The sequence below is a fragment of the Hippopotamus amphibius genome, chromosome 10, assembly GCF_030028045.1.
Source record: "Hippopotamus amphibius kiboko isolate mHipAmp2 chromosome 10, mHipAmp2.hap2, whole genome shotgun sequence".
Lineage (NCBI taxonomy): Eukaryota > Metazoa > Chordata > Mammalia > Artiodactyla > Hippopotamidae > Hippopotamus > Hippopotamus amphibius.
This window is the reverse complement of record NC_080195.1, coordinates 6070802-6092770: the sequence shown is the minus strand read 5'-3', so window position 1 is coordinate 6092770 and position 21969 is coordinate 6070802. Positions and strand designations below refer to the sequence as shown.

The window sequence follows — 21969 nt, the reverse complement described above, 5'->3', positions numbered from 1 at the left end:
TATTTCAGCGTCTGAGCTCTATCCTGGTTTCTGGTACACAAATCTACGGCTATATAAAGAAAGGGCTCTTGGAGGGAGTTCAAAGGAAAGAGAAGTTTGTTTTATATTAAAAGCAACTAAGGCTATAGATTTTTAAACCTCTTTTAAATGTAATATCTATTTATGTTTGCTACTTTTTACCTTTACTTTAAAAAAAAAAAAAAAAAAAAAATATCACGGACTTCCCTGATGGCACAGAGGGTAGGAATCTACCTGCCAATGCAGGGGCCATGGGTTCGAGCCCTGGTCCGGGAAGATCCCACGTACCGTGGAGCAACTAGGCCTGCGCGCCACAACTACTGAGCCTGTGCTTTAGAGCCGGGGAGCCACAGCTACTGAGCCCACGTGCCACAACTACTGAAGCCTGCACGCCTAGAGCCTGTGCTCCCCAACAAAGAGTAGCCCCTGCTCTCTGCAACTAGAGAAAGCCCGCATGCAGTAATGAAGACCCAACGCAGCCAATAAATAATAAATAAATAAATTAATGTTAAAAAATAATCATAATAATCACATTTTATTCGAATTAGATGATGACTTCTAGCACAGAGTCAGTCGCCTCTGTGGCTAAATAGTCTGAGTTAGACCTCATGCTTTCCGTCAGGGCTGCGGCAACTACCATAGCTCTTCAGAGATGGAACTCGGTCCTTTTGAGGGGTGGTCAGCGGTACATACACTTAAGTCTCAGGCTCATGGTGGGGGCACCTCTCCATTCTGGTGGGAGGAGGGAGCTCTGACAGCACTGTAAGGTGTGGGTGAAAATCCGACTAACACTGAGACTCCGGATTCTCTGCGAAGCCCCCAGGCCCGACGGGAGAGGAGACTGGGAAGCACTGCTCTTTTTCTGCCTCGGCCCCAGAAGAGGAGGTGGTGCAGTGTGACAGCTGCCACAGACTTAATGGTTGTGTCCCCAACATCCAATCCCTAACGGGATGGTATCAGGAGGCGGGGTCTTTGGGAGGTAATCCGGTCATGAGCGCAGAGCCCTACTGCATGGGATTAGCGCCCTGATGAAGGGGTCATGGGGCGCTCCCGCACCCCTCCCACCACGTGAGCGGAGCAAAAGCGCAGCTGGTTATGGCCCAGGAAGGCAGCCCTCATCAGACACAAAGCTGCCAGTTCATCTGGAACACCTCACTCTGCAGAACCGTGGAAGATAAATGTCTCTTGTGTATGTCACCCGGTCTGTTACAGCAGCCCCAACTGACTAAGACAGTAGCTGAGTACAAACACTGGAGCCAGTTTATGTAGCTTTGAGTCTTGGTGCTACCATTTACTGAGGCAAACGGGTATCTACAGCGTAGCATGGGCTGAACTGCTACTGGCCCAGCGCGGCGAGCGGCCCCGGAGCGGTAGGGAGCTGTGATGGCCGTGGTGTGGCTCGTCCTCTGCAGTGGTCAGCAGTGGCGTCTGCATAGCTCCGCATTCTTATGTATTTATGTATTTATTTATTTACTTATTGGCTGCATTGGGTCTTCCTTGCTGAGCATGGGCTTCCTCTAGCTGCGGTGAGCAGGGGCTACTCTTCCTTGTGGTGCGTGGCCTTCTCCGCGCAGTGGCTTCTCTTATTGCAAAGCGCAGGCTCTAGAGTGCAGGCTCAGTAGCTGTGGCGCACGGGCTTAGCTGCTCCATGGCATGTGGGATCTTCCCGGACCAGGGATGGAACCCGTGTTCCCTGTTGGCAGGCGGATTCTTAACCACTGCACTACCAGGGAAGCCCTAGCTCGGTCCTAAGAGTGGGGGTGTGTGCGCAGGCGGTGGGGAGAGGTGAAAGTCCTGATAAACACGCTTATGTAGAAACGTCTCAATGTTCTAAGTATTTGGGGGAAAGAGAAGACAGAACTCTAAAATCATCTTTATTCAACAAAGTGACAGCACCATCTCCTTCCTCCACAGTGAAGGACTGTCTGCCCTGAGAGATGAGGGAGAATTGCTCTGAGCTGGAGCTCTGGGTTTCCCAGGGACTTTCTGGGTCCACCTCTTTAGAGCATCGCCCAAGTCTGTTCCAAGTGTCCAGCTACACCATCTTTGTTAGTACTCTCCCTTAGAAAAGGGACTATTTTCTAAACCTCACACTAAGACACAAGATCTGCCGAGAATGAGCATAGACACGCAGAATTTAAAATGTAGGAGCATGCGGTCCTGCTAATCTTGAGGAGTGCACATTTATTGGCTCACGATGCTTGATGTGTTTGAAACAGTACAAATCACAGCTGGGCTACTGCAGAACGAGCGCTGGGAGACTTCGCTGTGTAGCCATGGTAGTTCTCGCTATTAATTCAGGCTCACAGCACCCCTTCCTCCCACACTCTCATCTTTTATTAAAAAAGCAGCGCCTGTATTCTCCCAACACACACCGTATCAAATGCAACTTACAATATTTAAAGCAGGTTTCCCCCACGAGGAAACTGCTCTTTGACTTTAGAGATGCTCACCACGGTGGAATCATCATGCACTTCCTCGCCAGCAGCTCCAGGGCATAGTGGGCTGCCGGGGCCGCGGGCTCTCCCAGCACTGTGCCCGCGCAGACCGCCAGCTCCAGCTCGTTCCCGCGAATCAGGTAGGCCATAGCCAGCTTGCTCAAGGAGAAGACAATCCTTCAGTTTCACAGATGCCAGGTAGGGGCATCCTCCCCGCCAAGCGCACAAAGCCGATACAGTGGTATTACCCTATGATTGATGATCCTTAGAAAACATTGAGGGTTCCATTGCTATACAGTACTCAGGCAAGGACAACTACAGTTCTCAGATGGAAAAGCTGATAAAGCTGATAAAGCCACATACAGCACATTTTACAAGGTCAGAATTTAAGAGTTCTGAACCTTTGCTCACATTTTTGTAATTAATTAAGACTCTGTAATACCCTCGACATGTCCTTCAGTTTATCAGAAAAAAAAAATTAAATTCTTAAAGTCTTCTGCAGTAGTGTACAATGATTACCAATTATCCCTGAAGGCCAATATATCTAAAGAGAGGCAAAATAGAACCCATACCTTTACTTAATGGTTTCCTACTACTTTAGTGGGCTGAATGAAAAATACCTTAAAAACATAGCTTGTGATGGATATACTAAAGCATTTATAAAAATAACCGCTTTCAAAAGTCAGGTCTTCTGACTCCAAGCCCAGTGATTTTTCCCTTTACCCCACGACTGCTTCTCATGTATGATGAAATACTTCAAGTCAGGTTGCTATAAATATGTCTCTTGTATTAAAAATAAATAGATGAAGAAAAGATCTCATAGTCTATAGAGTTTATCTCTGTTTATTGGGCATGTAATCACTCAGGCTTGGAAAGCATGCAAAATCAGATATTACATAGAAAGTCACCGCATTTTTCCCCGTCAAACACCATGACACTTCTTAAGAGATTTTCATTCACATGAGCCAATTTGAAACGTACCTCGATATTATCCACAGCGAGGTGGCAGCATGCAGCGAGGACTGCTCGGCCACCCTGGAAATACCATTCCGCCAGCTCTCTGCAGGCCTCCTGCAGGAGTCTAGGAAGAGAACGTGTACGTATTGGATATAAACACAAGGACTGCATCATAAAAGTGAACTGATGCCTTTTTATAACAAGCTGCTTTAGGAAACAAACAAGATCTAATTTTACATCCTTGGTTTTGGTGGAAAGCCTGATTTAGGGGGAAATTCAGGGAAGCAGTCTTTCTTAGCAGATGAGCTGACAGGCCACCTCCTCCCCCCATCCCCAATATTTCTTCTTTTCATAAGAAAAGCCAGATTTTCAGAATTTCCCATCCTACATCGAATAATTTATGCCTCAGCTATAGGGGCAGTTAACCTGAGAAGAATGACAGGTTGAAGGGAAACCTTTCAAGATTTACGTGGTGACCAGAACAGGGGTGGTGTGTGTTAGATCTTTAAATGCCAAGTTTAGAAACGGCAGAGAACAGCAGCAAAGGACCAGGAAGGCATACATTAGTCCCAACACATGATTTGCTTAACATTTTGTGATCATTTTTACTTGATAAGTGTCCTAAAAGTTTAAATATCCTACTTTCTAGCGCAATGATAGGAGCTAAGAGAAGACGCAGAGGAAGGTAGATTATTAGACTTGAAAAAGGTCAAACGGCTGGAGAATGCTAATTTCCATTTCTTTTAAAAATGAAGTATTTGGATTTCTTTTTTTTTTTTAGATTTTTAAAAAATTTTATTGGCGTATAGTTGAGAGAGTATAGTTGATTTACAGTGTTGTGTTAGTTTCTGCTGTACAGCAAAGTGAGTCAGTTACACATATACATATATCACTCCTTTTTATATTCCTATATAGGTCATTACAGAATATTAAGCAGAGTTCCCTGTGCTATGCAGCAGGTCGTTATCAGTTATCTATTTTATACAGAGTAGTGTGTACATGTCAAGAGGCCTAGAGGTTACTCTAGACCTTAATACCGGGCTCATGGATTGTGAGTGATGTCAGGGAGACGTTATCCATATTGACTCTGCGGTGAAACATCAATAAAGAGCACATCTTATTTTTACTGCCTCTCCTCCCCAGAAGGTTTGATCAGATTTTAAGAATTTAGGTGCCGCAGTTTGCTTTTCTGGTCGCTGCATAAAACGCGTGGCGGCTACGTCTACATGCCCATTTCCCTCCTCCTCTGGGGACAGATGCTGTGATGGAACGAGGCTGTGGTGAGAGAGGCAGCTAAGGACACAAGACACACAAGTCCTCTGTGTACAAAGAAGGATGAATTGCAAGGCTGGTAAAAGCTCCTAAGGGGAAACCAGCCACAAAACATACTGACTCCAAATAAAGGATGAATCGCTCACTCGTTAAAGTCTTCCTTGCAGACATCGTCAGAATGCGAAGATCCTTTAGGTGTTGAAACATGGAAGGTCTGCATATTTCCCTCACAAGCAGCCTGGAATTTAATGCAGTCTTTAGTCAATCTTTAGCTAACTGCTGACAATGGACAATTTCAGAACATTATTTTGAACAAAGTATACTTAAATCATGTTTGAAATTTATACTATTATTTGGAGATACCCTTAGAATTTGAAAGAAAAAAAAAAAAAACCAAAATTGTGAACTGCACTGCATCAACATGAGGCTTCATGTGAATGGTTACTAGAAAGAGTTGTTCAAGTGTATACAACCTTCAGCAGCACAGAAAAGGCCAGAGTTCAGAGATGCCTGCACGTTTAAAGATCTAAAATAAGTTCATTGTGACCAGAGCAAAGACAAGGTGACTGAAATGTCTGAGAAAGAAGGCCGGGAGGTGGGCAGGAGCCAAGCCATGTACACTTTGTCCATCACGTGAACATGCCCCCCCCACGCGCCTCCCTGTGTGTGCAGCCCGTGCTGTTACGTATTTGTACCTGTGCAACAAGCAGAGCTTCTTTAAGCTGACCTCTTGACATAAAAAAATGGACTAACTTTTTCACATCGCCAATGGCTATGCAGTATGGAATGACATCATCCTTATCTTCCTGGATTAACTGATCAGCTCTCCTAATAAGATAACAACAAAAAAAATGTTTTTTTACGATATACTAATTTCAAGGCTCTCAAGTTGGACTGAGACTTCCTGAAATATCTAAAATACCTAAAAGTTGCATCAGAATTCACAGACTTAGATTTATAATCACATCATATATGGAAGACAAAAGTTTTCTGAAATAATAAATACTATAGGTACTTGTTTTCCCTCAGAACAATACATATTTTCATAGTTTGCACTGAACATTTCATGTCTTAAAAATTAATGTAGCTTATCTATGAAAATGAGGACTATATCTTTCGGAAAACAAGTTGTTACCTAGAGATGTGTGATGGGACATCTGCTCTCTGCTGGAGGAATGCGTATGCGGGTGTCTACTTTATTAAAGACAGAACTATAAATGTTTTGGTGGGCACAGCAATGAATAGAGAGCCTCTAAATGCAAGCAGCCTGAGAATCGTTCAAAAGCATAATTCAAGAAATTTTTATTTCACTGCTACTTACATTTAACAGACAGGAAACTTAATTTGTTTCTATTTTTATTTTTTCCCTACTCATTGTCATAATCGGCTGTGTTTCTGCTGTGCTTACCTGCTGGAAGGGGCTAGGGAGCTTTGGCCCAAGCAAGGTAGTTTCAAGAAAAATGATGTTCCCGTGTGTGAGGGGGAGGGGGCCTGATGTTGGAGATTATGAAGGATGAACACGTGTCTGTCTCTGTCGCTCTGCAACCATCACTGTCTGTCTGTCTGTCTGTCTCTGGGTCTCTTTTCCTGTGTTAAGTCCATGGTTCTTTCTCAAGGACCAACCTTGTTAATTCCACTCTTAATACCTAACAGTTTTAGGGAAAACTCATCTGGTATATTTAATTTGTGCTGGCATCTGCAGTAAACTCCACTTCCATTGCCAGCCTCCATTGCAGTAGACACTTTGCTGTGGTTTGCCCAGCTCACCGCTAACAGTCTCCAACTTGCAGGGTCGTCAGGGTTTTCCCCAACAACTGGGCTTTCACCATCTGACCCTGACTTCCCTGTGAGAGCTGTTTAGAAACAACATTCTCCTCCGGGGCATTTAGAAGCAGGTGGAGAGACCGCCAATCAACCCCTCTGAAGGGCTGGATCCCTAAAACATAAACTTAGCAGTTGCAGGGAGACCATTTTCTGGTCACCAAGTGAACTACTAAGGAGAGGAGAAAACCAGGTGCTGGTTTCAGAGATAAGTGAAAAAGAGTGCTGTTTGTTAGGTTGAAACAAGATTGTTTTGTGACGTAAATACCCTCCGCTAACTTGACTTTATTAAGGTTTCCGTGGGAGCGAGGACATTTACAAGCGTGCAGTGAAGGTAATGAACTCAGAATTACTCTGGATTCTCAGAGCTCAGGATGAGGAGCCTGCAGGCTGCGGGCTGGGACCAGCCTGTTGCTCCACTCACTTGGGGAGCGTAGGTGCTAGGGAGCAGTCCACTCTCCCACAGCTGATGCGCTCATGCTTCCGGAGCTCATGCTTAGTCTCTGATTGATGTTATTCGTACATGTGAGTTGCAGTTGAATTTTTTTCTAAACCGTGTCCCATGAAACAAAAACCAAACTTTTCATTTTTAATGCCAGCAGCAAGGTAATTACTCATTAACTAGTGCTCTACAGTGACTGGCACACAGTTTATATTTGTGGAATATATTGTGGGATGAATGTATAGAGCAGAACAGAGAACAGTCTTCTGGGTTGGAACTGTTTCCCCTCGAAAGATACGTGGAAGCCCTAACCCACGGTACCTGTGAACGTGACCTTATTTGGAAATCGGTTCTTTGCCAATATAATTAAGTCACGATGGGGTTATACCGCATTAGGGTAAACTCTAAATCTGATAGGACTGGTATCCTTATTAAAAGAGGGGACGTTGGGACCGGAGACACACAGGGGATAAGACGTATGAAGACAAGGTGGAGCTTTGAGTGCCCGGGGCTGTTGGTAACCACCAGAAGCCAGGGGGGACCCCTGGACCTAATTCCTTCCCAGAACCTCCAGGAGGAAGTAACTTGGTAGCCGTGAGAGAACACATTTCTGTTGTTCTAACACTCAGTTTGTGGTCCTGTGTCATGGCAGCCCCAGGAAACCAATACAGCTCAGAAAATATCTCATTGCATCCTGGAACAGTTAACCTTGTTCAGTGGTAAAACTTCCTTATCCTCAGAAATACCTTATATCCGTGCAGAGGACATGACAGGAATTAGTGTCCACAGAGAGAATTTCTGAGATTATTTATAGAGCGACTATTTCACGAACTTCTGGTAACCTTCAAAAAATCTTACCACAGATACTTCAATAGCAATAGAGTAACCAGTGAGTATGCTGACTGATCTGTCATTGTCATTTTCTCTGTCAACAGGAGGAAATCTGCCTTTCACCACTGTTCTTATCAGATGTCAGGGCAAATATAAGAATATCAAATGACATAACCGATTCACATAAATTATTGTATCAGGAAATATAAAAATCAGTTATCATTTAAAACAGCATGAAAGTAAAAAATCTCAAAGGCTACTAACATATTTATATATTGCTTCTATTTTAGCAAAATGTACAACATCTATTTGGGCACAGACTCACTGCCTCACCTTTGCATCAACTTCTTCCAGTATTTCACAGAGACCCCTGGTGCAACTGACAAGGCTTTGTCCCACTAGAACAGGAGAAAAGAAGAGTAGAAACATACCCATTTTGGTTGTACGGGTTAACTCTTATCAGACTTTTTAAAATGAACTCATATTTATAAGTTTTCAGAGTGTTTGGATTTCCAGGGATATTTTTGTATACTATCTCATACATTCTATAGAGTATAAGTACTACCATATTTTAAAATAAAATAAGATATATAAATTCCCTGATTTAGCCGGGAGAATCCCAAGCCTAGAGAAAAAGAAAGACAGGCGGGGAGAGTGGGGGGCGGGCGGTGGTGCGGAGAGAGAAAGAGGAAGGAGGTGGGGGAAGGGGTAGTACCTAAAGTATGCAGTTTCAACAAGATACTAACTCAGCTTCCCACAAAACAAGAGTGATCTAGTCTATGGTAATTCTATGTTCTACATTCAAAGTAACATACACGGAAATTTTTATTTTGCTGTTACTTATGTTGAACAGACATGACCCTGATTCCTATTTTTATTTTTCCCTACTCATTGTCATAAACTTTATTGTCATCTCTTCCTTTATGACTGATATACCTGTTTTCATATTTTAAAAAGTAGACTACTATTAAAAGAAGCTCATTCGTCAATTAAGGCTGATTGTGACTGCTGTTTGAAAATACAGATTACACTGAAATCAAGTCTAGAGGGGAACTGAGGAGAAAATATTCTGAAATATCACTACATAAATCAAAACCGTTTTAATTAAGACTCTCCAAGACAGGCGAGTTCTACTGCAAATAAAGCTAGAGAATTGGTAATTAGCCCAAAAATAATAGGTTAAATTTTCAATAGGGAGTTTTTAACAGTGTATTATTTATAATCATGTTTTTAGGGGAAATTCATCCTTATTATAGTGGGGTGAATGGAAGAAAGAAATTGAAATGTAGATTAAATTAACTTTAAAATCCCCAAGCTCTTTCAATAAAAACATGTTGTAAGTGAAAGGAATAAACGTTTTCCTAATCTTATACTATTAATTTTACAGAAATAGAAACTATTTATAAGGAGGTGATCGTGAATTTTAAGGACACCAATTTCTAAAGGGTTGTAAGCACAGTTTTTTGGATCATTAAACCCACTGATGAAACTGCACAACAACAAAGTTATTAGCTCCATAAGCAAAAGCCTAATTAAATTGTCTTTAATTAATTGGAATTAAATACAGTTTAAAATTATGTACACCCAAACACAGAACTCAGAAAGGTAAGGAATTAGACTGTTCTACCAAATTCATTTATTCTTTTTCTCATTCACTTTTGATATTCTTTCTAGCAGTGCCCTGTTAAAAAAAGTAACTTTTAAGTCATATCTTTATTTCTTCATAAGAAAAATTTTCACGTTGCTCCTACATTAAATATCTTTTTAGTTGGCAATTCCTTTTTAATAACATTTTTAAATGGTACACTTTATTATTTTAGGTCAAGCAGTAATTCATTCTTTGTCTCTAACATATGGGGAAATACAAAGGTGAGTTACATTTAATTTTGATACAGTTTAATGTAATGTTACTGCTTAGTTTTACTTCATATTATTTATAAGTATTCTTTTTTTTACCCTCCATTAATAAGTATTCTTAACATCATGCTCGTAATTATAAAATTCATTAACTGAGAGCTTTTCAGAAAATCTCAACCATGAAATGAGTCCATGTCATTCTAATCTTTTGTTTTTCATGCGTAGAATTTCTGTTGAACTAAAATACACATGCAGAGAAAGGAAAAGCTTGATAAATCTTCCCAAACTGGACACACTCATGTAACCAGCTCCCAGACCCAGGCACAGAAGCCCCTCCTCTCTTCTGCTCTATTTTAGTCTCCACCCACCTGCCAAAGGTAACAGCATCCTGAATTGTAACAGAATGGACTCATCCTAACCTTTCTGGGAAACTCTGCTGTGTTGTTGATTGGCTGCTCTCTAAAGACCAGGATGTGCCTGAAGTGCACTCTTCACCAGCTGCCCCCCAGAGGGGCTGGTGTGGGACTGGCAACAGCATTAGCGGGGGGGGGGGGGAGTCCACTGGAAATTAGCCAACATGATTTTTTAAGGACTCAAAAGACTCCCGCCGAGGGCCGTGGTTCTCACAGGTTAGCTTGTGTGAGGAGAAGCTGGAGGGCTCAGAAAAGCACCCATTGTTGGGCTCCATCCCCAGAGTTCCGGATCCTGTGGGTCTGGGTGGGACATGCATGTCTAGGGAGCTCCCAGGCAGTGCTGATGCCACCGGCCCGGGACCTCACTTCGATAACTAGTGCTCTGAGGTACCCACCTGCTATCAGATTGGCAGAGAACCAACCAGACCTGGAGAAAGATAAGCTTGGTATTTAGTATTTAACTGAGACTGAGAATGCTGTGTTAAACGCCTTGATTTTGCTTGAATAGCACATTACCTCTCCAAGTTCAACCATCAGCTCACAGTATCTCTGAATCTGTCCTAATCGCAAGTGTATTTCAGCAGCTTCCTTCAGTCTTTCCTCTTTAGTAGGGACACCAATACCACCACCAAATTTAGACATCTTGACTGTGGTTAGTTCTTGGGCTTCAGACTGGTTTAGAAGAAAATGAAATTTTCTGAATTTTGTTATACGAGAGCTGGTGATAACAGATGATTATAAAAGCATTACATGGGTACATATTTTATAAGCACATAGCACTGGAAATTAAATATTTTTTAAAAATCAATGCTTTTTATCTATAAAATATAATACCTCTTTAAACAATATTTTGGTGTGGTGAAGAATAGGGCTTGGATATGTCTGATGTGGGTGGGAAGAGGCTAAATCCCATTTTCCTTAAAATTCACCAGACGTCCAGAGGCCAAAAGGTAGTGAGTGATAAAGTGGCACATAACTGGTGAAAAAAAATATAAATATAAAAACTAAAAATCACTGGCTCACTCATGTGTAAGGTAACTAGTAGTTTTGAATTGAAATTCATTAAGGGATAAAATATGATCAATTTTAATAAACATATCCCAGAATACAGCCTAGTATGCCTCTGAGACAAAAATCAGAGTAGTTCATATATACAGTTATCTGGTTATAGTGTAAATGTAAAGCATTTCAAGGGCTTTGCAAGTGACATTCAAAGAATTTCATGACATTCACCCTATTAAAACCACGCTTGCCTTAATCTGTTCCCAAATAATTCACACGCCCATGATCCGTCCTTACTGAAGATTTATCTCCTCAATATACACTTATTTCAGCCCACCAACGCTAATTACATACGTTAAAAATAATTTTCATATTTTAACAGTGAAAAGGCAAAAATAAATTTTGAGTACATCACATGTGCATACTTTACTTACTGTTCTGAATTTAATCAGGTGTTTCAAATGCATTATTCCTTTACAGTAGTTCTGAGGAAGCAGGCTCTCATCTTGCCCTTTTATCACAGCAACTAAGTTCCATAAATTGTCACTGCCACCTGGAGGCTAAAAAGTTGACACAGAACAACTGAAGGTATAATAACGAATTAACAACCCCACAGCACGCTGCATCTTTAAAAATATAATGCAGGCATATCGAACTTGAAAAATTAACAGAAAAATAACTATATCTTATTTATGGTGTCTGGTTTTCATTTGCTTTCCTTCTTTTTGTTTTTTCTTTGTTAGGTCCTGTGAGATCCTTGTTGGTTTCATGCATGCACCCAAATTGTCTGTCGAGGACCAGAGGGGAAAAACTTTTTCATTGCAAAAGATCCTTGAACCCACAGTCCCAACAAATAACCTCTATGCGTGTATACGTGTGGGTGGTATAACGTGAAAATCTTAAATCTTTTCAAATGTATACCGTAGAAACTGTTATAATTTAAACAATAACACTAAATTTAAAATCATTCATGATCAGTGGCAAGCTTTTTGGATGGCATATTTTGTTAGCTCAGAAACAGTCAGAGCTACCTCTTATGATACGGAAGCTCATGAATAGTTCTTGAGGTGAAAAGGGCCTTCACAACAAAAAATGCAGTTTGAAGTGCAAGTAATAATTACAAAGGAAAGGTTGATTTATTGCCAACAATATAATGAAGCTAATGACACCAAGGCGAGGGCCGGAGCAGCAGGTAAGGAGGCGTGCTATGAAGGCCACGGTGCACAGCGGATAAATGCAGGCCAGGCAGTGACAGCTGATAAGTTGGGAGGTAGACGGGCAGCCAGAGCGCCCGAAAGGCTGTCAGGAATGCTGCCGACTAGCCCACGATCGAGTCCATCCCTGTTGGTACGGTGGAGAGGGCGAACTGCCTTCCTCTGTCTCTTTTTTAACGTCTCCTCGTCCTCACAACCTATGGACCAGCTGCTTTCACACACTGGGGCGACACACGGAAATGTGTGATGAGAAAAAGCAGTCCTGGTTCGTTTTGGCTACAGGGGAAACTTCCACATTTAATTCCTCTAATACTTACTGATAAACATTCTGAAAACCATCTTAGCTTTTTCACGCGAGGGTTACCGCTTAGTTTCTCTATCTCCTGCTTGATCTCTCTCGACACTTTGCCACACAGCAGCGGGGGCGAGCCCGGCTCCACAGCACAGTCTGGAGGAGAGACACAACGCGGTGAGAAGACAGCGCTTACGAAACCGGGTTTAGAAAGAAGATCTCGTCCGTGCAGATTCCATACCAGTGTTCCCGATAATGTCTTCCCAGGGCCTGTCTGCCAGAATGTTTACTTGTAAAGGAGTGATCAGCGGCGTTAACGACCAGAGTCTCACTGTAGAGTCCCGGGAGCACGAGGCCATAGTGAAGGGCCGGCGTGGGTGGCAGGTTAAACCTGACGGGAGAAATAGAGCCATTTACTAAAGGAAGCGCTGAAAAATGTGTTTTATTTAGGTGGACTTCCCAACACCTCCACAGAACTGAAGTTACGAAGAAGTGTCTTAGACAACATTGCTGTCTTGGCTGAAAACAGTATAAGGATGTAAAAAATAGTTTTTAGCATCTTCTGTAGATATGAATACAGAGTTGAATAATTATTAGAAAGCAGATGGCCCTGGGTGAAAATGGTGAAACTGCATTTCAGTTGGTGTATCAGCAAGCCAACTGTCACACCAACGGAACACACAGTAGTCTGGGAGCTGATGGATGGCTGGATGGATAGACGGATAGATGTTCTCGTTCTAAGATAAAGAAAGACTTGAGGACCTTTCGTTCTAGAATGTCCAGAAATGGGATTCTCTCCCACACTCAGTCCTGTGCTGCAGTAACGAAAAGGCCTTTGGGGTAAAGAGGGTAGGTCTTATGGACACAAATGACTGGGTTAGGGTTAGCTGCTCTCAATAATCATGTCTGCATTCTTAATTTACCTACTAACCCCATCAAGGTTTGGATGCTACAAATGAGAGTAAAGTATGTGCAAAGGGTAAGAAATCTGATTTTCCATTCCCAGCTCATTTATATTGAAAACTGTGTACTATATTAAAAACAAAACATTGCCCTAAATATCCAAGAATAGAGGTAAAGGAATGGCTAACTATGTCATATCTACATTATTAATTATTTCCTGTTTTACAAGTTACCTTTGGGGTGATGGTAAGGTAAGGGAGAAAACTCCAAGCCATACATGTGAATATGTGTAAGGGGGTGTGTGTGTGTGTTTCTCTACAGAGATAGAAACACACCACAATGCGAACAATAGTTATCTTCTGATTATTTCTGATGACATTTTCTATTGTATTCTGATATTTAAGTTGTAAGCATGTATACTTTGTAACAAGATAAATGCTATTTCAAAATGAAACACTGTAAGAATTCTTCAGAAATATTGTAGTGCTCAAAACCCGAGTCATTAATATAGTAAAATTTAAAAGTACATGAACAACACTTTACCATACACATCTGCACCATGGTCACACACAGTATCCAAGCAGGCTCCTTCCCGCGTGTCCCACACCTTTATGGTATAGTCCCAGCTGCCAGACAGTAGCAGGTAGGGGACCTCAGTGTTCCACACTAAGCCCCGCACAGGCGCCGTGTGCCCACTGAGAATATTTATGCACGCGTCTTGAGTATAATCCCAGATTCGAACCGAACTGAAAACAGAATATTATGTATATAACACCATGCAAGTTATCATTTATCTAGAGTATCAACATATCCTTAACAGAACACAATGATTATTTCTTAGTATACTGAGAAAACATTGTGTTTCAAGATGTTATGATTCTCTTCTTTATAGCAAATAAAAATGAATTCTATTTATTTTTAAATGAATAATTAACTAGGCTAGAATCAGCCTGTTCCAATATTTCTTCCTTATTTTTACTGGTCATTTACTACTGGTACTAAATATATGATTTCACAGTTTATATGTTCAAAAATTGCTTTATTTAAATAATATATCCAGAGCAGATAAAGCCAAAGAAAAAATATGACTAACAACTTGTATACAATCATTTAAGAGCACTCAAGTTATTTGTATAATGTATGATGATGGGTACTATTAGAAAAATCAATTCTCATCTATGCTTTCATCAGTATAGTAAACACTTCCTGTTTTTGTTAGTAAAATAGGTTGCTTATTCTGTGGAATCACTTTCAGATCAGGTACAAAATTTAAATATAAATGCATTCATAAGATTACTTGAATCTGACTGTACAGAGCACAAGTGTTACGAAGTAAAATTTGAACTCAGAATCAATTTAAGACCTCCAGATGCCAACTCTTCAAGTCATAATAATCTTTTAGTTACAGATTTATATCAACCTGAAAATACCGAGATGTTAATACGCCAAAGGTTACATTACACTATTAGGAGATATCATATATTTTTATTTCTTTAAGGCATATCTCGTTCCGCTTTATATATCACAAAAAGACTTCTTTCTTCTTTTTCCCCTTTACACCAGGACAGGAAAATGTGGTTACTATATACTACAACTTTTACTTGCACAAAGTAAGATTTTTCTTACCTAAATTTATCTCATATTCAAACAGCCTAAACTGTACTATGCAAATCTATCTTGTCTGGATATAAAATATAGACAAGAGTTCAGAAACTTTCACAAACCCAGAAAAAAATGTTAAATCACTCTCATTTCTAAAATATCTTCTCTTCAAGCTAACATATATAATCACCTTCTTTTATTCCATTCTTAATGAAAATAGAATACAGCTGTTTTCCATATTAAATATGAGAACATTATTAAAAATAAACTTTATGTTGTACACAGATTTATTGTTTCAGACGTTTTTCCCTTTCCCAAGAGATCCTTTCACAATGTTCATTTCTGTTCATTTTGTTCCTAATAAGATAGAAATAAGCATCTATTGCAAGCACCATAAATAAGGAAACAGAAATCATGAATATGATGATAGGTATGGAAAAACTTACCTTTAGTTGAGTGCAATTAGATACTTGTTAACTGCCTACTTGTTAAGTACATATTTAAAATAGCTCCATATACAATTGGATCATATAAATAAGTACATTTCTAGAAAATTACAAGCTTATGATTTTTAGTACTAGAAAATTAGGATCCAAAAGTACATACCCATCATCAGAGCCGCTGCAAAGAACTCCCTCTCTTAGAGGAGACCACCTAACGTGGAACACTTTCTCTGTATGCCCACTAAACACTTTCAGGGGCTGATTGGAGCTGGTGGCCACGTAATAGACACGGACATTTTTGTCTTCACAGCCAGTGGCTATCATGTCTCTGAAATATCATCCACAGCACATTAAAAATGCTAAAGTTGGATATTGTTTGTTACTGATAGTTTTTAAATGTACACAGTTCTAATTTCTAAAAGGAGGAAGTTTTGCTCCCTTCATGAAGTTACACTAAAAACTTACATAAGTAAAACCATCATTTACAGAAATTGCTCTAGTACAGAGTTTCTCAATGTTCCCTTTTAATCAGTTGAATTTTTATTTTATTTACTTAGATGAGAGATAATGGTATATTTATTTCTATACATTCTTTTTCAAGATGTCCAGATTTATAACTTGAATATTTCTCAGACCTTTATAATTTGCAACTATTGGGTCTTAAGAAGGGTCCCAAATGGTCAGTGGCTGAGATTTGCTTAACTGCTGGTAGGCAAGTTATCAATTACTACATGCCCTGACCATTGGTAAATTTTTTTGTGGTGTGGGTATAAATAGCAATGTTTCCCCCAGAAGTGTGCTAGAAAAGCTCCCCCCCAGACTAGGGTCGTCTCCTCTGACAGTAGGTCACAGTCCTGGTTCTTCCAGTTCTCTTTGGTGAGATGCTTAACTGTTTGATCCAACAGAATCCTCTGGAAATACAATATGTGGATCTGATCTTTTAATGATCTTGGCTCCTTATTCTTAGTGAAATAAGCTAAGCAACTGCTTGTACCCTGGTGGTCATGCCTGGAATATGGTTCCCAAGGGAGTTCGAGTCCTAGGCAGACCTGTGGGATCCTGTACCAGCCAGGACAGTCTCCCCGAGGAGAATTAACAGCCATATAAACAGTCCCTGGGCTCTAAAGGTGAAGAGGGGATGTTACACGTTTTAGACCCAACGGTCATCAAAACCTTCCCCACACTTCAAACTGTTGATTTCTGTCGCATGGGTTATAATACCCATATTTATTTAAGCTCACATGCAGAAATACACCAGTTTGTAAGCTGCAGGCCGACCTGTAAATGTGTAGATTACCTGTGCCCGAGGTCCATTGATAAATGGGCCCGTTTCTCTATGTGGAAAAATGTATTTTGCATAATACAAATATTTACATGTATACATGAGTATATTTTGGTACATATGTATATGCAGATACATAAATATAAAATCTTAGAAATGAAAAAATAATTCAAAGAATGTACATACAGATATCAAAATTATAATTTCAGAAATACGAATAAAATTTTATAAATTCAAGGTGTTTTTCACTTATCTCCTAAGATGCTAAGTGGAAAATAAAGACAGAAATTAGAACATTTAGAAAAGATTTTAAAAAATAAAAAAGAAATTTTAAAATGAAAAATGAAATTTATTAGGTAGGCTTGGTAGTAAACATAATAGTTAAGTACAGTTAAGTATAAAGGACTTTAAAAAAGAAAAAGCTTTCTTAACCAACAAAGCACACTGCATTAATATCTAATTTTTTTTCTGACCAAATTCTTATTAACCCTATAAACCTTATAAAACCCTATAAACCCTATAAAACAGAAATACGAATGCAGAACTGTTCTGTTCATCACATACAAGGTAATTCTACTCATTTGTATATACAACAAATATTTATTAAATATCTACTTTTTTCAAAGCATAGTGAGGGTTAGGAGCACAGCATTCTGCTCAGAATATACTGCTAAAAAGAGAACCATTGCTGACCTTGTGGAGCTGACATTTTAGAGGGTTACTTAACTTTATGATGTGAAGTGCACCCAAGGCTTATTAGGAGAAAGAAATGTCCCTCATATGGGGTCAGGGAAGACTTTTCTGCAGAAGTGGTCTTAGCTGAGAGCTGAAGGATTGGGAGAAGTTACGGATATGCAGCCCAGGTCGGGGTGGGTTGTGTGGGGTGGGATGGGAAGTAGAAGCCTAGATGGAGGGGAAACAGGAGTGAAAGCCTGGAGGTAAAGAGGAGCTAGCTGCTTCAGGACACGGAAAGCCACTGTGGCTGCACGTCGGGAACACGGGGAGCAAGGTTTGGAATGAGACACTACAGCACAGAGGAACTGGATCACGGAGGCGCTCCCTTGTAGGGCTGCCTAAGATTCTGCACATTGTCCCGAGATCAGTGGGAAACTGCTCTACGGCTGTAAGCGGTAAGATGCTGGGCTCACATCTGCGGTTTTAAGTGCTCACTCTGACAGCAACCTAGAGAACACAGAGGGAGGAAGTGGTGACAAAAGGTATGAATTCTGGAACTGATTTAGGAGGCTTTTGCAGAAACCCCAAAATAGACAAATGTCATTAGTTTAGTGGCTGGGGGAATGGTTGGGAAAAGAAGGATATTTAGATGGAAGATATGACAGGAATTGACGGCTGACTGGAAGTGAAAATTGAGAGATGGTAAGGTCTGCAAGGAGCTGGTCATGAGCTCATTTTAGCACCTCTAACCCTGCGTTAGAAATCCTTCTATACTTCCTGGCAGAAATGCATAGATCCATCGTTTTGTATATTATGTGATTTGACTCAGAACACAGTGTAATGAGATTTTAATAGTTTAATATCTATATTTTATGCCTGTAATATGGAAAAGCATAATTCACATTGTTTTCACACATTTAAAGAAAGTCTGAATTTTAAATATAATTTATATCTCATCAAAGAGAGGTTTGAAACACAAGATTCTTGGAAGTGCAGTGACTTAAAGGATCAATTTTAGTGGAGGTTTGACTTGGACTAACTTTTAAATCTAAGCTGATCTTTACATGGCAAATGCCAGGCTGACCTTTCAAAACCACTCTAAGTTCCACGTCTCGGGAAATCGCCTGACGTCGAGGCTTTAGCCTGAGGTGGAGGCAATGGAAAGTCACGGGGAACAATACCATTGCGTGGATTCCTAAAAGGGCTTTCTCAGAAGCCACACACAGATTTCAATAGTTTTGTATGCTTTTCCCTAAAGCAGCAGGAGGTAGTTTGAAAGCAGGAAATCAGTATTTCTAGATCATATAAAAGCCTCAAGGCATAAAACCAGACAGTTACACATGCAATTACAAGGCTAAGCAAGGGGGATGTTACCTAAAAAGAGTCATGAATATTACCTATGGAAATAACATTAAACTTTACGGCTACTCAAAATCTCTGAAATGTAATTATTACTTATTTCAGGAAAAGATACTTACTTGTTGTTTTGGCTCCAATCACAACCAAACACTGTGGCTGGATGCTTGTATTTGTGCAGTACTTTACCATCAACTGTTCGAATAATACTGAAATTAAGTATAACACGTTAATAGAAAATGACAGTATTCTAAATACATCATTCAAGGGAAGAAAGCCAGAAGTGTATAATTCGAACAAAAGTGTTTTAGGATAGAGACCTTGTCTGCAAAGCATGGGTAACATTTAAAAGTACCGTGTAAATGATATTACCAATTATGAGTACATATATTTCCACCACATAATATTAATTACGATAACCCATAGAAACCAATTTAAAGGAGATACATTTTTATTTAGAAACTATTTCTTATATTTTTAATTGAGGAAATACACAATTTAATACACGTATGTTAAAACCTATGCATTAGATTTTCAGCTTCAAAATTTAACAGTTCAAAATGTATGTTTAAAACAACTCATTTATGGTGTTGGTTGTATGCACTATTAACAGCAAGTCCAAGACGTATACGTTAGCACATTTTCATGGCATATTTTAAGTGATATAACTAGAAATCCAGAGAACCCCTCCTCCCAAAACAAATCCTGTATACTTTCACTGCACAAATAAAGGAAGCTCTAATATCTTCTACATTATTACCATAATATAAGGGCTATTGATTCCATTAGGGACACAAAACTGTATATAAATTAATGTATTGCAAAGTTTTAAACGTCTTTGGAAAAGACCCTTTTAAAACATCACTAGGCCCACTGAAACTTTTGAGGCTACTGGGGAATGGTGGTGACCCACACTTACAAATGTTTCATCATTGACTGTGGTATTTATCAAATAAGTAATGCCCTGAAAACACACGGTAAAGCTAATTATGTGTCATCTAATCAAAAACTCTCAGGCACATCTTCTGCATTTTGGTATGCATTAATTAGCAGAGTCACTTTCAAGGGAAAAAAATCGCTCATGCTGTTGTTTCTGAAAATCTTAATTTCCTGGTAAAGATCTTTAGTTTCCATAACTACTGTATTTTCCACTAAAATTAAAAAGTGAGGATGAGAAGCTTGGGTGAGGGACAGCAAAACCTAAGAGGAGATAAACTTTACTAACTTTTCAACCACCATAAGTGCCTCTACTACCTGTCAAAGATGACAATACCTCTAGCTTTACGGTAGCGCCATCAAATTAAAAACATTTTTTTTTTTAACTCAAAGGCAATTCTCCCCTTACACATATTTCTTGGAAACCTACTTCTTCCTGGGGCTCAACAGAATTGGGAAAGTACATATTTCTGAAACACGGGGTCAGAGAAGTTAGATTCTAAAAATAGGCATTTCGCACAGGCATGACCATTAAATATCATTGTTTTGTTACTTATTACTGATATATCATACCAGTATAGCATGTGCCTGTATGGGCTTATAAATAATACTTGTGATAGTTGGTACAGCTGTATAAATGGAATCTCATCAAATATTTTAATGTATGTGCTAACATAATACAATTGATATTGTCAAATGCATCTTTTATAAACAGTGTAATTTCACACGTAGTACTTACCAGTAACCATCACCACTGCAGGTTGCTATTCTTTTGGAATCTTTATGACTCCAGGCAATGCAGAAGATTCCATGTTTTCCGTGCTTCAAAAAATGCAAAATCCCTATCAATAAGAAATAATTCACCCCTTTTTTCTCTTATTTACTTACTTCTAATATTACTTTTCTATTAGGAACTTGCTCTAGATGATGCTACAGAGACATTACCATCAACAGCTGAAAGCTGAATACATACTTTAAGAATGTGTAAAGCTGTCACATTTCAGAAACAAAACCATTGTTTTAAGACATAAATTGGGTGACTCTACTTCCTTTTTGTGGACATTCTGTAAAGACCCAGAATCTGCTTCCTCAGCCAGCTATAGAATTAAGCTCTGCTTAATGCCTTTTTCTGTAAAAGCCTGTCTGGAGATGAAGATAGTTATCTGTCTGCTTTCTAACCCAGTGCTATTAAAACTACAGTATAAGAGATGCTGCAAGCAATTGTTATCATTGATTGTCTTCTAAACTTCAAAATTTTATTTTTATAAAACAAAGGAGAATAGAAGGAAGGTGATTATTATACCAAATCACTCTATATTTACCTGTTCTCTATTTTTATCTGTATTCTTGAATTGGGAAAGGGTAAAGGAACATAGCCACAGCTGGTATGATGAGAATTTTTGAAAACACAAAGAATATATTTCATACATAGGAATGTCATTCATCAATTAGGTAATGGGTGAATAAAGGCTGCCACCAATCCATTTCCAAATTTTGTTTAAAACATTTTGGTTTTATATAGCACTTAAATTGTGGCTGCTGTTAAGGGAAGGCTAAAGTGACTTTTTATCCAGAGCCTTAAGGCTGTTTTACTAAGGTTGTCTTCAGTTTGCTATTTTTACCTTTCTGGGGGTCAAGGTGGGTAGATTTACAAAGATGGACACGAGAGTGGAGGTGGTCTCTATGCTCATGAGTTGAAGGCGGGGAGGTCCTCCATCACTGATCATCCCGTGAACGGGGCACTTACGACTCCCTCACGTCCTGCATTTCATCTTGTGAGGCGTATGTATCTTAATTAAAGCCAGCACTGTTAATTTTTCCCACATTTATTATCGCAGATGTAAGCAATTTTGGTATCGGCCTTAACTACGCTATTGGACGCTGGGAAAGACATGAATGGACGTAAGAGATGCCCCTGAGGCTCGCGGCTGGGCTGCTGGAGTCCGGCGGGGGCTGCCTAGTGCTAATGGGAAGATGCTCAGGTCACAAGACACCAAGATGCTGGAAGAAGTCAAAAGATCTAACATCCAAGGATAAGAGTCTTGAATTGAGTCAAAAGTTTCTTTTTCAGGTTCATCTTCTTTTCTTATATCCCTAGTTATTTGGGGATACGTGTCATTCTGGTGATGGGAGGACAGAGGGCAGATGGCAGAGGGCGGGCTGGGGGAATGCAGAACTGAGAGGACTGTTGTTAAGTAGAGAAAGGGAAGGATGT

General features: G+C 39.8%; 1 protein-coding gene across 2 annotated transcripts in view; it reads right to left on the bottom strand.

Moving 5' to 3' along the window:
• The window catches only part of WDR17 (WD repeat domain 17), a 65548-nt gene that overhangs the window by 12102 nt on the left and 31477 nt on the right, over window positions 1–21969 (bottom strand). For both annotated transcript variants that reach the window (XM_057697180.1, XM_057697181.1), the window contains exons 10-22: window positions 20494–20576; window positions 18941–19027; window positions 15669–15833; window positions 14004–14206; window positions 12799–12948; window positions 12583–12713; window positions 11486–11611; window positions 10566–10721; window positions 8113–8177; window positions 5381–5513; window positions 4832–4923; window positions 3438–3537; window positions 2472–2611 (exon numbers count right to left, since the gene is read on the bottom strand). In XM_057697180.1, coding sequence (XP_057553163.1) covers window positions 2472–2611; window positions 3438–3537; window positions 4832–4923; window positions 5381–5513; window positions 8113–8177; window positions 10566–10721; window positions 11486–11611; window positions 12583–12713; window positions 12799–12948; window positions 14004–14206; window positions 15669–15833; window positions 18941–19027; window positions 20494–20576 — 1631 coding nt within the window. The remainder of the gene's footprint in view (window positions 1–2471; window positions 2612–3437; window positions 3538–4831; window positions 4924–5380; window positions 5514–8112; window positions 8178–10565; window positions 10722–11485; window positions 11612–12582; window positions 12714–12798; window positions 12949–14003; window positions 14207–15668; window positions 15834–18940; window positions 19028–20493; window positions 20577–21969) is intronic.